Source organism: Eretmochelys imbricata, chromosome 7, assembly GCF_965152235.1.
Source record: "Eretmochelys imbricata isolate rEreImb1 chromosome 7, rEreImb1.hap1, whole genome shotgun sequence".
Lineage (NCBI taxonomy): Eukaryota > Metazoa > Chordata > Testudines > Cheloniidae > Eretmochelys > Eretmochelys imbricata.
The window spans coordinates 5,589,940-5,613,508 of NC_135578.1; the positions used below are offsets into that span (position 1 = coordinate 5,589,940).

At 41.6% G+C, this 23,569-nt stretch overlaps 1 protein-coding gene across 1 annotated transcript in view; it reads left to right on the forward strand.

The window, feature by feature from the left end:
* Positions 1-13,464, forward strand: part of SYNPR (synaptoporin) — a 100,993-nt gene extending 87,529 nt beyond the window's left edge. Inside the window, exons 6-7 of the mRNA XM_077821417.1 lie at positions 11,445-11,636; positions 13,098-13,464. Coding sequence (XP_077677543.1) covers positions 11,445-11,636; positions 13,098-13,382 — 477 coding nt within the window. The 3' untranslated portion in view covers positions 13,383-13,464. The remainder of the gene's footprint in view (positions 1-11,444; positions 11,637-13,097) is intronic.
* The last annotated feature ends 10,105 nt before the right edge of the window (positions 13,465-23,569 follow it).

Consider the following 23,569-nt stretch of genomic DNA (forward strand, 5'->3'; position numbering starts at 1 on the left):
TTATGGCACAAGTCCATGTAGCCCATATAACGGTGAAATACTGGCAGTGAAAAGCCTGTAACACACCTTTCAACTGCAGGTTGATGTTGCAGAGGAATGTAGTATCCAGGAAGATCTATCCAGATGTATGGCTACCTTTGATCCCTGAGATGCTGATCCTCCCAAAGACCATTATTCTACAACTCTAGAATGTTCTGAGCAGCGATGAAGCAATCTAAGAGGCCTCCTGTTCACATCACTAGGGATACATAGAGCAATTGTCAGTTATTTCCTCTAATCACCGGGGACAGGCACTCCTAGTGCCATTTCTATAATGCATTTTTTTCCTGCTCCTGCAGGTAGAAGATGATCATGATTTCAGTCTTCACCTTTGTTCTTGTCCCTGATCCCAGCCTGACCTTGAACAAAAACCCCCACCCCTTTTAAACTTCACTCTCACTCTTGAATTGACATTTGTTCATTCTGTGATTACTCCCGCCTTTAAACTTCATGCTTCAGGGAGCTGCTTTTTTCTTTTTTCAGGGTTTTAAAATAAATTCTATAGGAAAAATGGGGAAAAAGCTGTGTCACTCGAAATTTTAAAAAAAGGACAGAAACCCTGAAATAGACAATAGGAGCACTGCCAGCAAATCAAATTGCATTGAGCCTAATTTAAAGTAAAGTATAGTATCAATAGAACAAATTCAATATTTTAATTCCTTGCAGGAACAAGAAAATTACATAGCATATATTTTGGTAATTAAAGGTTTTAAATAGTATGAAAAAGCAATCTTTATTACCGTGACAACCCAGAAATCATTAGATAGTATAAATTATTTGTACAAATATACATGTTTGTGTGTTAGGTTCTCAATAAACATCACTTTAATTGAAGCTTATATTTTCTTGAAAATGACAGAACAGTAAGAAATCAAGCATTATTGGGATTCAATATTTCCAATAACGGAAGATTTCAGTTCCCTCTGCCACCAGTCTGTTGATAATGTTAAAGACAATGCAGGTAGTGATGCCTATCAGTAAAGTTTCCATTATAAGCCCCTGTTTTCAGTGACTTATTACTCTACCAAATTTTAACCATTTAGGTTGAAATTTTCCATGCAAGGCGTCTGCCTAAGGTTGAACTTTTTTGAAAAGTTTCAGCACTACTGGTTCAATTGCTTCTGAGAACAATGTTTTGGAAAAATACATTGTTTTTCCATGTTAAAAAAATTCGTACAGCCATTTCATTGAGACGCTCTAGCACTGCCTGGGGTCAGGGTTGTGCTTTTTGTCACTCCTTTGAAGATATGCCCACATTGGACCAAGTTATAAGCCTCTGAAAAATCTCAGTTTGCACCTACTCAGTAGAGACTTGTTAGTGATTGACAGCTAAATTGTCTGAAATTGTCTACGTGGACTTGTGCCAGTGTCTGAAAGCCTGTGCTGTGTCACACAGAGGCACAAAGTAATCCACCATCTGTGCCGTTTCCTTCATGCAGCCAATGAAATTGTTGCTTGCTGTAGAGTAAGGGTTTGTGATTGGTTGAGTTATCTCTGAGTGGTCTAAGACTTGTGGCATAGAATAGATACATACCTTACTGTAGCTGTACAATGTACACGTGTAGTTTGTAAAGGCAAAATGCCTGAGAACTTAAAATGGGAGAGTAACAGACTGCCAATCCCAGGGATGATTCAAGTTGGTGATAACCTAGACAAAATTGTTCTCAGCTAAGCTTGTAGTGCTTTCCATTGCTTCACACAGACTCAACAGACATTCTGGGCTTCAGAGTGACACCCGGTGACAATCCTAGAATCTTATATAGATTCCTTCTGCACTAAGTATGCTCTGTCCCCCCTCAGCTCCTGCATGCTGACCACACTGAACTTGGGCTTATCCTCACAGAGCAATTGAGCAGGCTCTAGCCCAAGGCTGTGCTGGATTTTCCCTGTAATTGTTTCCTCTGACACCTGGCCTCTGTGGTACCAGACACAGGAACTGAAAGCAGGGAGCCTGTCTCTCCTTTCTCTCAATGCAGGCCCCCACCCAGACAGTGTGGCAGAGAAGGCGGGAGCTACCTGACTCAAATGCAGATGGGAGAAAAAGAGGAAGGGGAGAGGGAGCAGGGATTGGAAAGAGAGCCATGACTGGGGGACAGGAGTAAAGGGAGCAGAAGACAGGGCAGAGGGGACAAGAGCAGTCTTAATTCTGGCATTTCCTGACTTTTGGGTGCTTGACTTTGCAACCGCAATGTTCTTTTAACATAGTTTTTTGGATGTAATAAGTATGCACAGTATATACTGAGCTGTTTGTTAATGATTAATTATAAGCATCAGTCACATTTGACTCTGCAGATGAACTTCATTTTCTTTCAAAATCCTAAATAACATGCACATTCTAAATATAAGTCTGGGTCCATCTCAAGGAATGAAAAAGTAGGGGAACAAATATAAAGGAAAAGCTATTTGAGTGACAGATTAGTATTCAACAGCCAGGAATATTTTTAAATGAATTAATTACACAGGTGACCTGGACTCTAATGGGCACAGAGTCTCATTCTGAGATTTACCAAAAAAAAATAAATAAAAAAAAAAGTAATTTTCTGAGACATCCATTACTCAGGGCAGGTATCTAATCTGAGGCTGATGGCCCTGTTTCTGAGCACATTACAGTGGAGTGACTCTATTATCTTGCAGGGAGTCGCTCCTGATATACACTGGTCTGAGATCAGAATCAGGCTGGATAATTGTAATGCATTCCAGTCTCATCTATTTCAATAATGTACTGAAAAACTATATACCCTCAGTCATTGAGAAGCAGATAGAAACCAATCCAATTAAGCCATACAAAGCTTTTGGGAATGTGGGGTAGGCAATGGGATATTTCCATCAAGTCCTGAATGGGAAACTGTTTGGGGGACATTCATAATCTGCATCAGTCAGTAGCTATCACTCCATCGTCTTGTTTTTCTTCACAAGCTTCTCCATGTGTACACCACTTAGAATATGTAATGTGACAGCTATATTACATTGTATCTTCATCTGCTTTTACTGTTTTCTGGGGGAGAGTTATAGGTCATCCTAAAAAATCACATACATGTAATTATCCTTGAATGTAACTTTAATATTCAAATCAATTACAATCACTGCACAAATTACTAAGAGCATTAGAAAACTGATACTGATGCAGGCTATGAAAACGATTACAAAACTGAAGAGAGACTTCTCACATACAAAGTGATCAGTGGATACATCCCATTGATAATACACATAAAAATTAGTGGATGTAAGTTTCCAAATGCAAAAGGATGAGGTCTTTCCTTAGTCTCTGGAATTCAGTGAATAATTAAAACAAACAGGAGGTTATTTGGTATTCTACATATGGTATGTAACAATTACAAATATGTACATTTAAAACAATACTGTCTATTTTTCTCTTCCTCACAAGGTATCCTCTGCTGCATATTTTTAAACTTTGTCCTCCTTTTGTAGTTTAGAAATCAGTAAGAATTCCCATAAACATCCAGAGAAGACAACAAATACACAGAACAATGATTGCCTCTTTACAATTAAAACGAAAATGAAAGCTACCAACCAACTTAAGGAGTCTGTGCATTTCAACGTGACATTTCCAATCCGCATTTGTCATTTCGTTTTTAAAACACAAGACTGTTTTACTGCGTGCTTTATTAGAATAGAATGTGCGTCGTCTCTTCGAACCAAGAAGGTTCCAACTGTATCTGTCAGATTCTTAATGTTCCAAACTATCATGGTTTATCATCACAGAGCTAAATCATCACACCTGAAGTACTATTTTATTTTACTATTCAAAGAAGTTACACTCTTGTCCAAGCTTCAGTTACCCATAGCTTAAAACAAGTAAAATGCAGATTTACTTTGGGCAGGGGCAAGAGAAAGAACAGACAAATGCCCATCTTGCAGGCCAAAGGCAGAGTCTGGAAAGTCTTCATTTTCCTCTTCGCTGATCCCTCAGAACTTTGCGAGTTTCCATACCAGAATATGGCAGGCTGCTAGCAAGCTCCATCAGTGAAAAGGCAAAAAGGATATAGCCAGCTCTCTGGACTTCTTTTCCTTTAACTTTATACTCTGGTTCAGGGGCTTCCTCATCCTGAGAATTTGCTGATAGGCATCAATTTTGATTGAGGGGGAAATCGTTTTTCAGACTCTGTCAAATCCGCTCCAAGCCTTTGCTTATCCCTAGGCATATAAATCTCGTAGAAAACCTTATGCCAGATCTAGAAGTGATGTCTCTCATTTATGTGGGGGGAATTCACCAATCCAGGAAGTATTTTCAGAACAGTATTATATGACAGGAGGAAAAACAGGTAGCCAATGTATTACCTGAAATTAAAAAAAAAAGGCTTACAGGCTTCTTTTAAAGGTTAACAGAAGGGAAGGTGAAGACATGTGTAGCTGTGACTTTTGGCATTGAGGAATGTGATCACATGCAGTAAGGGGCTGTACATTTATTTTCCGAATAGTTTGTTACCGTTTTTCAAAAAGTAGTCTGAAAAATGGATTGTGTTACCTTGCACATTGCAAACCTTTCAGTAGAGGTTGAAATTGTGCTTCTTTATTGAATCTAAGAACAATGAGAGAGAGTGCAGAACATCCATTCTAAGGACAATTGGTTAGTAAATACGAATTTTCAAATCCAAGTAATAGTCTGACATTCTGATAAATACAGAAAAACCTCATATGCAGTCCTAGAACTTTAAACAAGAATCTACGCCCAAGGGAAGCCTGGTTTCCAAGTGTCCGCAAGGAAGCTATAATTTAGAGCTGAGTCACATCTTTTGTTCAGGGGAGCACCTCAAAGGGAAGTGCTGGTAGGCATTGTTATTTTTCATTCATTTGAATTACAGCAGTGCCCAGAGGCCCCAACCATGATACCAAGATCAGGGCCCCGTTGTCCTACACTTTTATTTCATAAGAAATCGCCCGAGCCCTGAAGAATTTATAGTCTAAATACACAAGAAATAGGCTGGGAGAAGGGTAATACTGTTGTCCCCATTGTACAAAACGTTTACACCCCAAACTGGAACATGCTAATATAGAGCTAACTTTGTCTCCAGACAAGGGGCACTTTGTATGGCTGAAGGAACGTGTGTATTCTGGAAATGAATGGAAAGGCAATCCTTGCCAGAGGATGTTGTGAAGGCCAAGTCTATAACAGGGTTCAAAAAAAGAACTAGATAAGTTCATGGAGGAGAGGTCCATCAATGGCAATTAGCCGGGATGGGCAGGGATGGTGTCCCTAGCCTCTATTTGCCAAAAGCAGGGAATGGGAAACAGGGGATGGATCACTTCATCATTACCTGTTCTGTTCATTCCCTCTGGGGCACCTGGCACTGGCCACTGTCGGCAGACAGGATACTGGGCTAGATGGACCCAGTGTGACCATTCTTATGCATATGCTCTAAAGTCTGCTATGTGATTGTGCCTATCTTAACATACATAGGTATAAATGTTGCTGTTGTCATCAAAGTATCCCTCGATGCCATCAGACTTGGTGACCTCCCGCAACACTGAAGTGTGGAAGGTGGCAACACTCATGGCAAAGTAGCGTTTGTGAATTTGACTGCCATTGGTTTGAGAGATGCTCTTGTTCTTGTATTTTGAGGACAGTGGGGTGAATGCCATAGTCACTCCTATGACAGCTCATTTTAAGGTTTTATCCTCTAGTACATGCTGGCAACAAACTTCCACACCATTAACCAATAAACAGAGGCTGAGTTTTCATTGAGGCGTCCTAGGAATCAGGCCATCTCCACACTGATCATTGCACTGTGGGACAGGAGCTGGAGGGCTGTTTGCACCATGTGTGCTAACACGATAGTGAGATCCATCCACACGGAAAGGATTAAGGCTACAAAGATTGAGCATCAATTGCTGTTCGTCCTGGTGAAGCATAGTCTATGTGGCATGATTGTAAACAGATTGGAGCACCTGGGAGAGATCTACAACTAGTATGAATTGGTGTAGCTTCAATAGAGCCATGTTGATTGGCACCCGCTAGAGATGTGGTCCTGTGTGTGTGCATGCAAGTTGCATGTCAGTAGATTAACAGGGAGCAAATGGAATTTAGCATCTTCAACTTAAACAGGTGCTCCCTGATGTGTTGTAAATATTTACATATATTTTGTCAAACCAAGACATCTGTGGAGTGGGCACTAATGAATGGAAATGCTACAGAGAATCTAAAAGCTTTTCTTGAAAACAAGGGAGAGTTACTGTCTCTTTGCAGTTAAGAGTGATACGTTTTTCTTTGTGAGATGGATAAAGGAGAGTTAAATGCATGTAATGAGCAGGTACTGAATTGCACATAAAACTTAGACAAACTTGCTAGGGTTGGTACAATGGGTGGAGGATGTTCTACAGTTTTTTGTCGGTTCAATTTGTGTGGTTTTTGCATCTCTCTCTCTCTGAAATGGTTCTAGGAAGTTCCAGTTTCAAGTTGAAATTTTGCATTTTCCAAATTTCACAAGGAAGTGCTATGGTAGCGATCTTTGGCTATTTTGGGCTGGGACGGGGGGTGGGAAGATCAACGGGAGAGCTTCTGTTGTTGTTGACTGACTCAGAGCTCACCAAATTCAGATACTTCCTCTGAGAAATTCATTCACAGTAACTTCTCCTAACCCTCTTAGCCACCTGAGCTCAATTTAGACAGCAAGGGACCCAGAATCAATACTATGAGACTAATGTGATCAATCACAACAACGAGTGCAACTTGAAATTTGAAAAACAGTAATGCGGCACAAGTTTGACACCAAAAAATGTTTCTCAGTCATAATAGAAAAGACAAATCATGTAAAATTTCATTGAAAAAAAATAAAATGTCATAAAAGTGCTCCAATTAGGAATTTTTTTGCCAAACTCAGAACCAGACAATAAACTATTGTGCTATGAATATTAAATGCAATTCTTAACATTACCCTCTTGGATCTGCACAGTATATTTTAATTCAAGATTTCTGCTTTCCCAGACTGTGCAGCACTTGCCTCTTTCCCAAAGGCACCTGCTGGAAAACAGCCGAGTGTATGAGCTGAGATTTGAGAGAGAAACTTTGCAATGACGAGTGAACGGTAACCATGCAACAATACATGTTGGAGTGATCCATAGACATCGTTGAGGGCTAGCTACTAAAAACGCTTATTTTGTTCCAAAGAAAAAAATTGCTCAGGGGATATTAAACATTCAAAATGTAAGATTTGTTTTAGAATGCAGAAACTCAGGCTTTAACTACGAAGGAGAAATCTTCATGCTAAGCATTAAACTCAAGAATAACTTAGCTTGAAATTCTCTCTTATTTTCAGCATGTTGTTATCTTGTAGCTCTGCTCCTCCTGGAGCTGTGCAAACATTCAGCCAGAAGCCCAAACCCACTTGAAATCAGAGTGGGTTCAGGTTCTAGCCAAAACCACGAAGGTCAGCCCAGACTGACAAACCTTTGGTAGACATAAGGTTGTTCTACTTACACAATTGTTCCCTTCTACCCAGCTAGTCATGTCTTCAAAGTCTTGGGACCTTGCATCCTGGTCTCCAGGGACGCTGGGACCTGCCTCTCTTCTGTGGCCTGCTAAAGGTGTCAATTAAAACACAAATTGTATTACCCTCTTGGCCTGCAATGTAGACAATCCGTTTGGCTTCAGGCATGACTCACCTTTTCTGGTATTTAGAATGGGGCAATGGTTTTTACTCAGCACCCTGGTTCCCAGAGCCCCACCTTCTGACATTCTCCTTCTGGCTGTTGTGCCTGCCCTCCTGTACGTTTTCTCCCCATGCTCTGTGCCCCAGTTTGGAGCGGCATTTTTCTGTATCTCTCTCCCTAGATCGGGGTCTCATTTTACAACCTCGGACTGCCTTGCCATTTGTACCACCTGCTGTAGAGTGATGTTTGACCAAATCACGGTTAGCCTGCACCGGCTTAAAACCTGTTTGTGTTAATACATTCCCAATCCAAAGCATCTGTGCCGCTGCAGAACAATCACACAGGATTCGACAAACTGCAGCTCAGGGATCCAGCACATTTCAGCTGACTGTGTTGTCCGCTCTTGTTCCAAATGACGCTAGAGAAAGGAAAGGGATTAGCCAACACACCTGATTGATAGTGAACACTACACTAGCTCTGAAAAGTCTCTGGCTGGAGGCACCTGCATGAAGTGCTTTGCCAGTTGTTAAGCTTTCCTTTCTTAGCAAGCTTAATCTTCATTATCAAGTTAGTTGCACTCAATTTGCTTCTACCCGCCTCAGATTTCTACCCAATGTTATTAAAAAAACACCCTTGACTTCCTCGGCTTGATTTAATTTCTGAGGTATTAAAATTCTGGCAGAATTAAGAAAAACAAATTATGCTTAATAAAAAAGGCTTGGATTGGAACCCCATGTGACATTTTATGTGCAATTTTGGTGTGCAATTAGATTACATACCAGGCCCTGTAAGGGTGGACCTCAGTAAATAAAATGCAAGTTGTACTAAATGTCAATTTAGCAATTATCTCACCAGTTTCAGCCCCAGTTACAATTTTTCAGGAAGATGTTTGCCTTTAAACCATACCCATAGGAGCTAGAGTGTGGGGTTTTTTTACCCCTTAAGCTTCAAAGAATAACATCTTTTGCTTGAGAATAAATGAATTGCTCTCAGGCCCAGCGTTTTTACCCACCATGAAGCCCCTGGGTGTTGATATATTTGTCATCAATTCCGTAACACAAGTGTCAAGAGAATTCCTCTTCGTAGCAAGAAGCAAGGTCAGTGTAAATCAAAGCATTGTAGCATGGCCATTTAGCTGCTGCAGTCCTGTGTGTGTCAGAAAGGTTTGCCATTAAAAAAATGTAGCTAGCTTTTGGCATTCTATTGAGGTGCAGTAAATTTAATCCTGTTTGTGAGGGTGAAGAAATCGCTTCCTCATTATTTCTTGTAAGGGTGGCTTAGGGATTTGAGTGGCTTCCAGCATTAAAAGGACACGGAGGGAGGGGGGGGTGCAACTGAGGAGGTGACCCTCCTCTAAATTTAAAAATCACTTATGCTTTGCATGTCAGCCCACCATGCTGCACTTTGTATTGCGTTCTTTCACGTCCAGTCATATCTCCCTTATAGGTTAAGGCCGGAGGGAGGCGAAAGGGCAAGAGAGGGAAAGCAGCCGGCACGGGAGATGGTGGGATACCGAGACACAATCATGTAATGAGTTGTGCGTTAGACTCGCAACCCGTCAACCATCTGCTGCAGACTGACAGATGGGATGAACAGTAACAGTAGAATGGCTCCTTAGTTTTAGCAGGACATAAAAAGCTTGAAAAATAACACTTTCTTTTCCTCCCGAGACCCACACAGTAGCAACAGAGTTTGGTCACTTGTTCCTGTGAAAAGTGAGCGTGTGTGTATGTGCATAGGCATATCCATGACAGAAAACGGGCAAAGCAGTTCAGAATAAATGCAGTTTCGGTCACTAGTGAGACTCGTAAAGCCCTGAAGTTCGTTCTCCGGTGGCCTCACATTGACAGGAAGTAGGTAATGGTGCTTGGTACCTTGCAGAATCAAGCCCTTGGAACGTTTTCGGTTGGTTGGTTTGCTGTTCCTAGCAGTGAAGGGCTAGTCAGCGTCAGGGGGCGCTCAGCTGAAACACTGATGCACAATGACAGCATTGTGCAAAGGAACCCCTAAGCCCACAGCATATGGTAACTGAGCTAAAATGAAGAAGCATTTTGTGGAACTGCTTGTATGGCCAGACTGAGAGTTCAGCTCTTGCATCTAAATCAGGGCCGGATTTACAACTTCACTCACCACCCAGCAGCCCGCGTTGTGACACTGAGGGACAGATTTTCAAGATAGTTCAGCATCCAGCAGGCTGGATAGATTCTTCTGAAAATCTGGCCACTTACTTAGAAACTTAAATTGGATCTGTGCTCATTTCATTGAATCATAGAATATCAGGGTTGGAAGGGACCTCAGGAGGTCATCTAGTCCAACCCTCTGCTCAAAGCAGGATCAATCCGCCACTAAATCATCCCAGCCAGGGCTTTGTCAAGCCTGACCTTAAAAACCTCTAAGGAAGGAGATTCCACCACCTCCCTAGGTAACGCATTCCAGTGCTTCACCACCCTCCTAGTGAAAAAGTTTTTCCTAATATCCAACCTAAACCTCCCCCATTGCAACTTGAGACCATTACTCCTCGTTCTGTCATCTGCTACCACTGAGAACAGTCGAGATCCATCCTCTTTGGAACCCCCCTTCAGGTAGTTGAAAGCAGCTATCAAATCCCCCCTCATTCTTCTCTTCTGCAGACTAAATAATCCCAGTTCCCTCAGCCTCTCCTCATAAATCATGTGCTCCAGCCCCCTAATCATTTTGTTGCCCTCCGCTGGACTCTTTCCAATTTTTCCACATCCTTCTTGTAGTGTGGGGCCCAAAACTGGACACAGTACTCCAGATGAGGCCTCACCAATGTCGATTAGAGGGGAACGATCACGTCCCTCAATCTGCTGTCAATGCTCCTGCTTATACAGCCTAAAATGTCATTGGCCTTCTTGGCAACAAGGGCACACTATTGACGCATATCCAGCTTTTCATCCACTGTCACCCCTAGGTCCTTTTCTGCAGAACTGCTGACTAGCCACTCAGTCCCTAGTCTGTAGCAGTGCATGGGGATCTTCCGTCCTAAGTGCAGGACTCTGCACTTGTCCTTGTTGAACCTCATCAGATTTCTTTTGGCCCAATCTTCTAATTCCAATCGTCCCTCTGTATCTTATCCCTACCCTCCAGGCTATCTACCACTCTTCCCAGTTTAGTGTCATCTGCAACCTTGCTGAGGGTGCAATCCACACCATCCTCCAGATCATTAATGAAGATATTGAACAAAATCGGTCCCAGGACTGACCCTTGGGGCACTCCGCTTGATACCGGCTGCCAACTAGACATGGAGCCATTGATCACTACCTGTTGAGTCTGATGATCTAGCCAGCTTTCTATCCACCTTATCATCCATTTATCCATCCCATACTTCTTTAACTTGCTGGCAAGAATACTGTGGGAGACCGGATCAAAAGCTTTGCTAAAGTCAAGGAATAACATGTCCACTGCTTTCCCCTCATCCACAGATCCAGTTATCTCATCATAGAAAGCAATTAGGCTAGTCCGGCATGACCTGCCCTTGGTGAATCCATGCTGACTGTTCCTGATCACTTTCCTCTCCTCTAAATGCTTCAAAATTGATTCCTTGAGGACCTGCTCCATGATTTTTCCAGGGACTGAAAGTCTCTACCTAATTGGGGGCAATGAGCACTTTTGAAAATTCTGTCTGTGGGTTAAGACCACCATATTATTTCCAGGAAATACAAAGCTCTCTTTCTGTCCTATAATCTGAAGTTTGATTTGTTGATACATTTCCTCTGATGCTTTCGCTGCCCAGTTGACCGATCTATCTAATGCTTTTGTCTCATCTGGTTTTACAGGACTTCATCGTGACAGTGGTCTTCTCCTTCTTGTGGCTGGTGGGTTCGTCTGCTTGGGCCAAGGGACTGTCTGATGTAAAGGTTGCTACTGATCCAGACGAAGTGCTATTACTGATGTCGGCTTGCAAACAGCAGTCTAACAAATGCATGCCTGTGCGCAGCCCTGTTATGTCAAGCTTAAATACTTCGGTTGTAAGTAGATCTGTTTATTTTTTTTACTGTCAGGCAATGAAAGTGTGTGCACGTATTTTCAGCTCTCCAGACATACAGATTGGGCCACATCCTCACCTGGTATAAATCAATGTAGGTCCACTGGCTTCTTTGGAAGTTCCTAAAATGTTGCCAGTGATTTGACTGAAAATGCTGCCTCACTGAGATAGTTACCATGGAGAAAAATTATAGACTGACTTACAGGTAGTTTCATTCAACAGTCAGCTCGCTTTGGAAGTGAACATTGGGAATACACCTATAAAATAAGTGTGATTTTATGAATGTATATCCCACATGTGTGGTGCTCTAATGTGCGGAATATTTATGCCATACCGAGGTAGATATGGTCCCTGCACCAAAGATCTTCCGGACCAAGGTTCCAATGCTTAGCTAAATTTTGAACCGCCAACAAGCCATTTCCCTTCCTTTGACACTCCAGCTTTTGCTTATCTATCCATCTGGATGCTCATCCCCATGCATCCAGGATCTAAGCCAGACCGTCCATAAGAGCACCCTTCCATACACCCCACCAGTAATTCAGTTCTGCTTGTGTATTGCCTTCTCCTGCAAAGGCGTTTTCTTCAGCGGCAATGAGCTCTGCAGGTGGAACATCAGAGCCCAGCAAAGGTGGCTGCAGTGGCAGCATCGGGATGAGACACAAAATCCAGAATTAGTACGGTGCACGCTCGCACTGCCTTTCCTGGGGGCCATGAAGGGTCTGTTTGCTTTCAGCTTCAATCTACCATCACATGTTGAAAAAGAAACACTCTGTCTTTGTCTTATGTAGAGCTGGGAGGAAAATGGTCTTCCTGCCCTGGCAAAATGTTCACGATTTAGACATTTTTTTTCTCTATTCAGATTGGGTCAATTGAAATTTTGTTTCGATTTTGGCTTTAATTTTTACTTTGAATTCCTAAGCCAAGTCATTTCAAAGCGAGAAGCAGGACTGTTCATTTAGAAAAGGGCGAGGGTGGGTGGGGGGAGAACATTTTGACAAATAAAAAAAAAATTTGAAATTTGTCAGACTGGCCCGTTCCCATACAAAGTTTAAGTTTCAGCAAATTGTGAGTGCCTCTAACACTAATTAATATTACAAAGACGACAGCAAAACCTTCAACCACCAACCCAACAAAATAGGCAAGGCTTTCCCTCCCAACTCCCATCCTCTATAAACCACCATCCCCATCAAGCCCCAACTGGTTTAGCTAACTGGGCAAAAAGATGGGCTTTGCAGCCTCTGTCCTTGACTATTTTGGGGTAGGCATGGACCCCTGTTTCACAGCTGAGCATGTAGCTTCCTGAGCCTTTTGGGAAGGGTTGTCTTTAAATTGCCTTTGCTCATTTCATTAAAAGAAGTGTATTGGATAAAGCTGAACATTACATATATACTGGGCCACAAAAATCATGCCTTTGTACTCATGAATTGCTTTGATTCTTGTTTAGGTCTTTGGATTCTTGAACTTTATTCTCTGGGCAGGAAATATTTGGTTTGTTTTTAAGGAGACTGGGTGGCATTCCTCGGGCCAGAGGCACCCTCCAGACACCATGGAGAAACAATCAAGCAGCTATAACCAAGGTGGTTATAATCAAGACAACTATGGTCCAACTGGAGGATATAACCAACCTGCAGGCTTTGGCCAACAAGCCAACTATGGCCAGGTGGGTGAATATGGCCAGCAACAGAGCTATAATCAGAGTGGGCCCACCTCATTTGCCAATCAAATTTAGCATTCACAGAATTTGCATTCCTACACCCCTTATATGTAGACAGTGTAACAACACTAGGTTTCAGTGGCACCAGATTTGTAAAGAAAGTTTAAATAAATTAATACTCCAAGAGAGTATGTAATGTAAATCAAAGATCTAATGGTACCTATTGAAGCAGATGGTGGTGGCTAGTTTGTTATTTTTGTCACTAGACAACTGATGATGATGTATTCATCACAGGTGGTGAACTGAAGTATTGTTGTATGTATTGTATAGATAACTTTATGGTAGTTTGTATGTGTACTAAAATGGTAAAAGCATTTTGTAGCCTCAAGTCTGTATTGTGTAATATGCATAACATAATGAAGTAGAATAGAATTTTTCTTCTGCATTTTGGTGAGAAACAGAAGTGTTTTATTCTGATTTCTAAAGATTATTCAGTATATCATGATGCATGTAACATTACTCCTAAATTTTCAAGACTGCCCGTTTGTAATGCTTTAGAGCGTTTGTTTTTAGTATATTTTTTCCAGAGGAATTTTTTTAATTATTATTTTGATTAACCAGTTCCTGTGTGACTTAGTGCATGGATAAGCAGTTTCACACCAACAGAATGTTTTGGACCCTGTATATGGAACTTTTCAATTTCTGCCACTCCTTTTTTTGTTAAATGTATGTTTAAGAAAATGTATGTATATTTTATATATTTTGCAGAATTGGGTATATGGCTTACCCAAGTTCTGAATGCTTTGTAACTAAAATGTTTTTCCTTGAGAGAGCATTCAGTAGCATAAATGGTACCTGACCAATGTTTATTCCGGTTAACTAAGCTCAGTATTCATTCTATAAATCACTATTTCTATTGATGTTTTGTGAAAATTTTAACGTGAGCTGTGAAAACTAAGGACCAAGTAACTGTGTTATATGTTTACAAAGATATTTATTTAATTAGGATAACAGAGGTGCAGATATCAGTAACCAAAACCATGTGAAAAATATGCCATGTGTCATGTACTTAATTTAACAAAACATGGCAAGGACAAAGATCATTGTTAGTCAGCATTACAAAGCGTAATTATTCCTTTATTCCGGATGGAAATATTTCTATCTATGCCATTTGAAAATCATTAAATGACACTTCTGTTCCATCATTATGGTGAATGCTGGTTTTGAATAATGGTTTTGGTGCTATCAGTAAATGTTAGGAAACTGGCAAAATCTAAAAAACCTCATCTTAAGATATATAAGGTCAGATTCCTAGCAGGTGTAAATTGGCATCGCTTCACTGAAGATTTGGACTTTGCTTCTTACAGTACATGGGATTCTGTGTAGCCAAAAGGGTCACCCTAAACTCTTTTCTTACTCAGTTTGAAGCCTGAAACACAGCATCATAATCGAAACTGATCATCTGCATTTCTAAATAAAAGTGTATCCGTCTATAATATTGTATGAGCTGTAATGTTAAAAGCATAAAACAGCATAGTCTTATATGATTGTTGTAACCAATTTATGGCTACTCAGTGGATGGATCTATATTGTGATATCTATTTGACCCTAATAAAGTTAATGCATACAATGTACATTTGAAGAGTATGGTGGTATTATAACAGTGTAAAATAATTCTCATTTTGAGTATTTTCCAAGATTTTTACAAGGATTGTACAGACATACATTTGGAGACATGATTCATTTCTGGTAAGTCAGTGTCACAACATAAAAATACCCAATTTTAACGTATACAGTCCAATTTCTGTGTGTGTGTGTGTGTGTCTCTCTCTCTCTCCAAGTATTAATAAATCAGTACTGTGTTGTTTAATTGTCCAGAACAAAACAAAAAACTGGAGTGTGTGTGTGTGTGTGTGGGGGGGGTGATCTTCCAGCTTTGCCCCTTTAGTTTGGTGCCCCCCAGTTTCTTGAACTGGGGGAGAGACGGTCTCTAGGCACTTGTGACTTTCTGTCCTGAGCTCCCTTAAATGTAAAACAGACATATTGGAATTGGAAAAGGTTCAGAAAAGGGCAACCAAAATGATGAGGGGTATGGAACGGCTGGCAGATGAGGAGAAATTAATAAGACTGGGACTTTTCAGCTTGGAAAAGAGACGACTAAGGGGGATATGATAGAGGTCTATAAAATCATGACTAGTGTGGAGAAAATAAATAAGGAAGTGTTATTTACTCCTTCTCATAACACAATAACTAGGAGTCACCAAATGAAATTAATAGGCAGAAGGTTTAAAACAAACAAAAAGAAGTATTTTTTCATACAATGCAGTCAACCTATGGAACTCCTTGCCAGAGGATGTTGTGGGGGCCAAGTCTATAACAGGGCTCAAAAAGAGCTAGATAAGTTCATGGACGACAGATCCATCAATGGCTATTAGCCAGGATGGGCAGGGATGGTGCCCCCAGCCTCTGTTTGCCAGAAGCTGGGAATGGACGACAGGGAATGGATCTCTTGATGATTACCTGTTCTGTTCATTCCCTCTGGGGCACCTGACATTGGCCACTGTCAGAAGACTGGATACTGGACTAGATGGACCTTTGGTCTGACCCAGTATGGCCGTTCTTATGTTATTTGCCTATGCAAATGGGAGGCAGCATTGCTTAGTGGCTAGAGCACTGGCCTGGGATCCGAGAGATCTGGATTCTGTTCCCAGCTCTGCCCCTAGTCTGAGAAGTGGCCTTGAGAAAGGCACTTTCCCCTCTCTGTGCTTCAGTTCCCCCATCTGTAAAATAGGGATAATACTGACCTTTGTTACATGCTTTGAGAGCTGTGGATGAAAGTACTATGTAAGAGCTAGGCGTAATTATTATATTATTAAGTTTCAAGTTTAAGCAAACATTTTCATCTGAAAAACAGAACTGAGGGAATGACTTAGTAATAGAACCAAACAACATATCCATGCTCAAAAAAGAACTTATACAGTAATATATTCAAGGAAGGAGTAGGATATACAGGCTCTTTAATAGCGTTTAGCCATAATGAGTTGGTTGGTATCTGATACATCCTCTGCCTGGGGACTATAGTTTCATGGACAGGCGTGTGGGTTGCAAGGTCCAATAAGTTTTTTCCCTCTCTATCTTCTCTGATGAATATAATATAGCAACCGCAAAAATGAAAACAAAAATCCATGCATGCATTTGTATCTGTTACAACTGGAGAACATGCAGGAACGTTCCCTTTGTGTTAAAGTCACGGTATAGGGCCAGTTACATCCCAGGGGAGCATCAGGAGAAAAAACACTGAGTTTGGTGTTTCCTAATGTAAGGCAAATAAATGGCTCTGTAAACTCCAGCTTCCTCTTCAAAGTCCTGTGTGCATGCTGTGTGCACACAGACAGGACTGTGTGCAGACGGATTTCTTTCCCACTGCGTTATTAGTGGGTGTATCTGCTAATTAGTTAAATAACTAGGTCAGCCTTGAAGCATACATGTCCCTTGATGTTCAGGGCAGTCCTTCCTGCTCATTTATAATCCTTCCTGTGTGTTTCTCTTTGTTGCCCATTTCTCCGCTATCCTAGCCGTTAGACATGTTTGTATTATTACAACATGGAAGCTTTTATCCCCTTCCCTCCCCACACACTCCTTTTCCCTCCAAGTAGCAGGCAGTGCTTGTGTCTCAAAGCCCAAGGCCACGTGTGTGCCTCGATGCTTGCCCCTGGGCTCCCTGCAGCCTTGCCCAACTCCCTGCCTTCCAGAGCTGCTCCCCTCCCCCCACCACACATCCGCTTAAACGGCAGGTTATCCCAGCAAAATGAGAGCTGCAGAGAGTAACCCCTGGATGCGTTAGCCCTCCACCTGGGTAGCGATGGGCATCTCCCCTGCCTCACCCTGGGCTGGCCCTGTTTCCAGCCCTCATAGACAGAGGGAGCTGTGGGGCCTGGAGCATGGGGAGCAGAGACACAGAGATTGCTGATTCCCTCCCACACTGGGTGAGGATTCCTGGGGCTCTGTCTACAATGGGGTTTCAGCACAGACGTCTAGGGCAGGCCTGGCTTAACACTGGAGAAGCAGGAGGTGCAGCGCAGGAGTTCTAGAGAAATAACATATAGACTGTGATCAAGTCTTGTAAGTATCTACATGGGAAACAAATATTTCCTAATGGGCTCTTCAATCTAGAGAGAGAGTTCTAACGTAGTCCAGTGGCTGGAAGGTAAAGCTAGACAATTCGGATTGGAAATAAGGCAGTGAGAGTAATTAACAACTGGAACAACTACCCAAGGTCTGGATTCTCCATCACTGACGATTTTTAAATCAAGATGGGATGTTTTTCTAAACAATCTGCTCTAGGAATGACTTTGGGGCAGTTCCCTGGCCTGTGTTACACAAGTGGTCAGACTAGATGATCACTATGGTCTCTTTTGGCTCTGGGATCTATGTATAAGGCCTGAGTTTTTTGCTCTTCATCGTGATGGGTATAAATCCGCAGTAACTCCATTGAATCCGGGTGGCTAAAATTCCCTTGTCTTTCCCATGCAAATTCTCCAATATTTGTATTGTCCACCAGCTATAAAGCTAAGCAAAGGAAGAACAAGGCTCCAGTGGCCTTTTGCTGCCATTTAGGGACACACTCTGTGGTTGGGTACATTGTACCACTGCTTCTGGCATGCCAGGGGCAGCAGGCTGTGCAAAGGTACTACATTCCCCTCTCTAGCACGGTTAGTCTGGAGGGAGGAGGGAGCAGAGCCTTGATTCTACCCCCCGCCTCCTACAGTATATTGAGAACCGAGCAGAGACATGGAATTTACTTCCCAGAGCAGTACAAAAACCAGGAGGCCAACTATGCCTCCTGCATTCGCAGGGCAGCCCATAAGCCTAGTTGGATATTTTCTTTATTCCCATAAATCTCAGCAGATCAGTGGTTATATCTTGTCTCCTGCTTGGCACTGAGTTGGCCTGTGATAAATCATAAAGGTTGGGTAACAAGCGAGACGCAAGGAGATGCTGAGGTTCTGTGGATGGATTCATCTCGTGAGCGTTTGACCCAAGTAGCCTAATTATTCCCAATTTGCATATCCTATGAATTAAAAAGAGTTGTTTAAAACTGAGATCTAGCTCTGTATTTATGCCTGGCAAAGTCTCTGATGTATTGATGAAAGAAGCCGTTGCATGCATCTGTCTTTATTCTGCCACATGCAGTATCTCCAGAGCACCACAGTTAATATTAGAGATTTTAAAAAAACACCTCAAATAATAATAGTCCTCTGAGTCTGTTTCATGCCTATCTCAAATATTTCCCTTTCATTGTATACCTATCTAGTGGTTCTATAGTCCACTGTGTCATAAACCTTTAAGTCCTTCAGTCTACTTCTTTTAAACCAGATTGATTCAAAACTCTCTCTCTGGAATGGATGTGCTCCTTAACTTATACATTCCCCTAACATATATTTTATTCCTTCCTTTGAGGAAACACTGTAGCTTTTTCCTTCTGGAATCCTTCCAACATCAGGAATAAACTACATTTCAAGATTAATATCGACAGCAGCTTGACACATCATTCCTTATCTGAACTATATATCTAATGTAACGTTTTCAGTGCATCAACATTAAGTTTTAGTGGTATGGGGAATACTTGTCATTGCCGTTCGCTGCCATTTTCTTTATTTACATTTTCACCCTTGTGTGTCTTTTTCTTTAACAGAAATTTGCTCTTCTGAAGGCTACTGGAACATGCCTAAGAACCAGTTCAGTGATGTATTTCCAGTAAAGAGATTTTTTTCCCCCAAATTTCCTTTAATAAAATGCTTTGGGGGTGGGGTTTTAACAGGTGAATTATGTAGCTGAATAATTGTACCAAAGAGTGGTGTATGCATTTACACCTTACACCCGATATTTTCAAATGAGTCTAAGCGAGTTTGGTGCCTGAATTCATTAGGATTCTACACCGGCTCCATGGGTCAGAGCACTCTACAACCATGGGTTACAGAGCAGAATTTGGTCCAAAGTGATATGCCGTATTCTGAAAGGTGTCTGGACTTGAAATGAGAAATGACTTTTCCCCTCAGACAGAGACTGATTCTAATAGCTTTTCAAAATGACATTTCACCTGCTTTGTCTTCTGCAGTGGGCTTCATTAATAATTGAATCATTAATGACCACAGAGCTAAATTCCACTCTCAGAACTACACGTACATATTTCTGAAGAGCGAATTCAGGGAGGATTGTGTGGGCAAAAGTGCTCAAATGATACACGGTGGGATTCTCCGCTAATCCCAAACAGGTCTGATTCCTGATGCACAGCTCTACTGGTGTCCCAGGTGGTGCAGTCATTTGTATTTCCGTTTGGCGAAGTGGTCCCCATCACAAAGACCATCAGAATTCTTTCAGAAAAGGTAAATACTAGAGCACTGTTATGCTTGGGAAGTGAGAACAAGCTTGAAAGTCCTGTTTCTGGAATGTGGAACGAATGTGGAAGACCTGGAGTTAACCAGATTATAGAAGAGAACCAAAGAGCATCAAATGAGTAGTTCAGCCCACAGAAGACATTATCACTTCTCAGGGAGACGCATGCTCACCATGACTCCATCCTCCAGAATTTGACTGCCAAGTCTGAGTTGCTTGACTTCAGGAGGGGTGTGTTTCAATCAGAAGGGAAGATGGTTTATGCAGAAGAGTGATCATTGCAATGGAGATATATAATGTGTCTGTTCATGATGGATGGAAGTAAATGGCAAACCTTTCAACAATGCACTTGCTGTTCCCAAAATGAACTCATAAACCACCTCCTCAGCCCACTGCACACAACTACATTAATACAGTCATGATCCTTTGATCATTATTATGCGGGCTCTGGTAGTGAAGGTGAATGAGTGCCCTGCAAAGGAAGGAGTCAGGCCCTGATTCTGGGAGTTTTGCCAGTAGGAGCAGGATGAAGCCTCCAGCGATGAGCTAGAAAAGAGCAATGGCAGCCGAAAGGCAAATGTTCCTGAGCTGCCACTCTGGTTTGTTTGGGGTGAGGAACACAGAACACAGGGGTGGAGTGGCCCAAAACGGTACTGTGAGAAATAAACCACTTACTGGAAAATGATTGTCCTGTGAGTATTTTTGTACCCTACGTCTCCCAGCAACTTTGCCCTCCTTCTGTCAGGATGCTCATAATCCATTTGTTTTTAAAGATGAAGTGACTTTCCTTTGCGTAGCAGTCCAACCTGAAACCCTCTCCCAACATGCCATTTAAACAGCTTCCTAGACGGGAAAATATTACAATGCCAACAGCATTTCTATAATATGCTCTGTCATACAAGCCCTTTAACAATTTAAGGGAAATGCATAAGTAGAGTCCTTCCAAGCCTAGCCTATCAGTAAATGTTGGTAAACATCAGTTTCACCCTACCCACACACAAACCAATGACAAAATATTGACATTGGTCATCAAAATTTACGGATAGGCCAAGTATGAAAAATGCAGCTTGAGAACTTCCCAGAGTCTGATTTTAGGATATTTACTATGGATGTTTTGAAATGTGAAGTTGATGCATTGGGTTTTAACCATTATAAAGATTTAACTTTTTGAATCTCAGTGTCTATTGTCATTAAATAATTGTCTGAAGCCCTGCACCATAATTTCCCGCAACTGAAAATTTAAATTGATAAAATAAAAACTTAAATAAATGTTGATAGCATCCATCAATATTGTAAAAAACAAAAAAAATTCAGTCCCCAACCTACTTATAGATTGATAGTCCCCTTGAATTCAGTAGGACCACTCACGTGCAAAGTTATGTATGTGTTTGCAGGATCTGGTTATTAAAAGGGTGTCCATTCTCCTGCTGAATAGCATTCATTGATGTCAGTGAGAATTTCCCACACGCGTAGAGTCCCTTTGAAATTAACTAGCACGTGCTGATCGAACGCATGTTAAAAATCCAGAACAGATTCAGCTTCCAGCCAAGAATGGATCCCCAAAGCCATGGCTCAGACTATACCGGACCAAAGCTCTGACTCCAGTTGTTCTGTGCTTGATTCCAGGGGAAACCAGAAAGTCAGTGGATACAGACTTTAGTGAATTGCTGCCACTCGGCGTGTAACAAGCTGTGGCTATGTACATATAGGTGCAACGGTCATCAGCTAAATTACATGTATGCAGACAGGGGATAGGACTCTGGATTGTTTGTTCTAGTAACACAGGGTTCAACCACATGAGCTAAAAGCAAATCACCATTAGTGCTCGCAGAATTGGATCCTGTGTCCTCTTTTTAGGCCAGCAAACAGAACACGAGAAAATTCACAAATAATTTAGCAGGTCTGATTCCGTTCACCAAAGGGGAGAGGGAGATGTACACACTGGTGAAGGGATTAAAGACATATGCTGGACCATTGGGATAAGTGGACCAGTTTTTATATAATGGGTGCACTTAAAGATCTACTTCTAATGGTTTTCCCATTTTGAGGATATATAATGTATTTCAAAGTGTAGAGTAGTAGAAACATTAAGTGTACCTGCTCTGGTCAATATCACTTTCAGCTTCTCATGCTTTGGCTGCAATACTTGGGTTGCAAACCTTGCAGGAGAATTTTGTTTTATCAAAACAGTTTCCACCAGAATTTTTTTTTAAATTCCATTTTAAAAAAATCTGTTGATGAAATGTTTGGTAAATATATAAAAAGAATGCTGTAGAAATAGGGTTGCCAACTTTATAATCACACAAAACCGAACACCCTTGCCCCACCCCCTGCCCCACCCCTTCCGCAAGGCCCTGCCCCACTCTGCCCCTTCTCTGAGGTTCCACCCCCACTCACTCCATCCCACCTCCCTCTGTCGCTTGCTCTCCCCCCACCGTCACCAACTCATTCATTTTCACCGGGCTGGGACAGGGAGTTGGGGTGCGGGAGGGAGGGAGGGCTCTGGTTGGGGGTGCATGCTCTGGGGCCAGAAATGAGGGGGTCAGGATGTGGAAGGGTGCTCCAGGCTGGGGCAGGGGGTTGGCATGTAGTGGGGAATTCCCACGCAATGAGAGCTGCGGAGCTGGTGCTCAGGGCGGGGGCAGCATGCAGAGCCCCCTGCAATACTTCTGCCTACGGGCCGCAGGGATATGTCGTCGTTTCCAGGGAGCTGCACAGAGCCAGCCTCATGCCAACTGGACTTTTAATGGCCCAGTCATCAATGATGACTTGATCCGTCAGGGTCCCTTTTCGAACCGGTGTTCCGGTCGAAAACTGGACACCTGGCCACCCTATCTAGAAAATTACACAAACTTCAAGAAGATTTGGACCTACATATGAGACATCAACTTTGGCACCTGTAAATAAGTATTTACAAGTGTCAACCCAAGAGATGACCTAAGCAAATAATGTCATATCCTGTATTTATTTTAGTAGTGAAAGGAAGGAAGATTATTTTAAATAGCCACAACAATTATTATTAAAATCAAACTACTCTTAACAATGGTACATTTTATAATAATCCATACTAATAGAATTCATTCGTTCATATGAAGATAAGATCCCAATGAGAATGAAATTCCCCTTACCAAAAAAAACCTAATATATTACCTTCTTGGCTGCAATTTAGCAGCATTTCTGCTCCCATAAGACTACACAACTATGTTTTGATTGAAGAGATGTCAGGGCTAGAAAGTCTGAAGGCATTAGGAAAAGGGAAGCCCTGCCAAATCCATTATTCTTGTTTGGGTTTTAAATTTTAGTGGTAGCTGTAATGATATCTACTAAGCTGTTAGTCTTTACTCAAAACATACTCCCTCCCAAACCTGGGCAAGCCCATGCATGTTTATAGGTATTGTTGAGTTCAACGCCATAGAATTCAGGACTCTCATGACATGGTACATATTGTATTAGAAATGTAGACCAACATGAAGATTCGGAATTCTTTAGTGTATAAAAAAGGAAACACCTCTGGGAGAATGCCAAGAAGAAACTTCATAGCCTGGTCTTTTGCAGCTGCAATTAATTTAAATGATTGCATGAATAATTTATGCAGTCAAGTGTTTGTGTGTGCATTATTGTGGGCATGTGAAATCTGCTAAAACTTGTCCAGTCAATAATAATGAATGATTTGCACATTACAGTATAGCTAGAAATCAAGATAGCTGTGTAAAACAGAATAATGTGTATATATACACAAGTATATCCTTACGTGCCGTGTGTGTGTATCTGGGTTTAAAGCCTGAACAAAATACTTCGACAGAAAGTTGCTTAATATTGTGAAATCTGATCATTTAAAAAAGATTTGTGTTTTCTCTTCAATATTT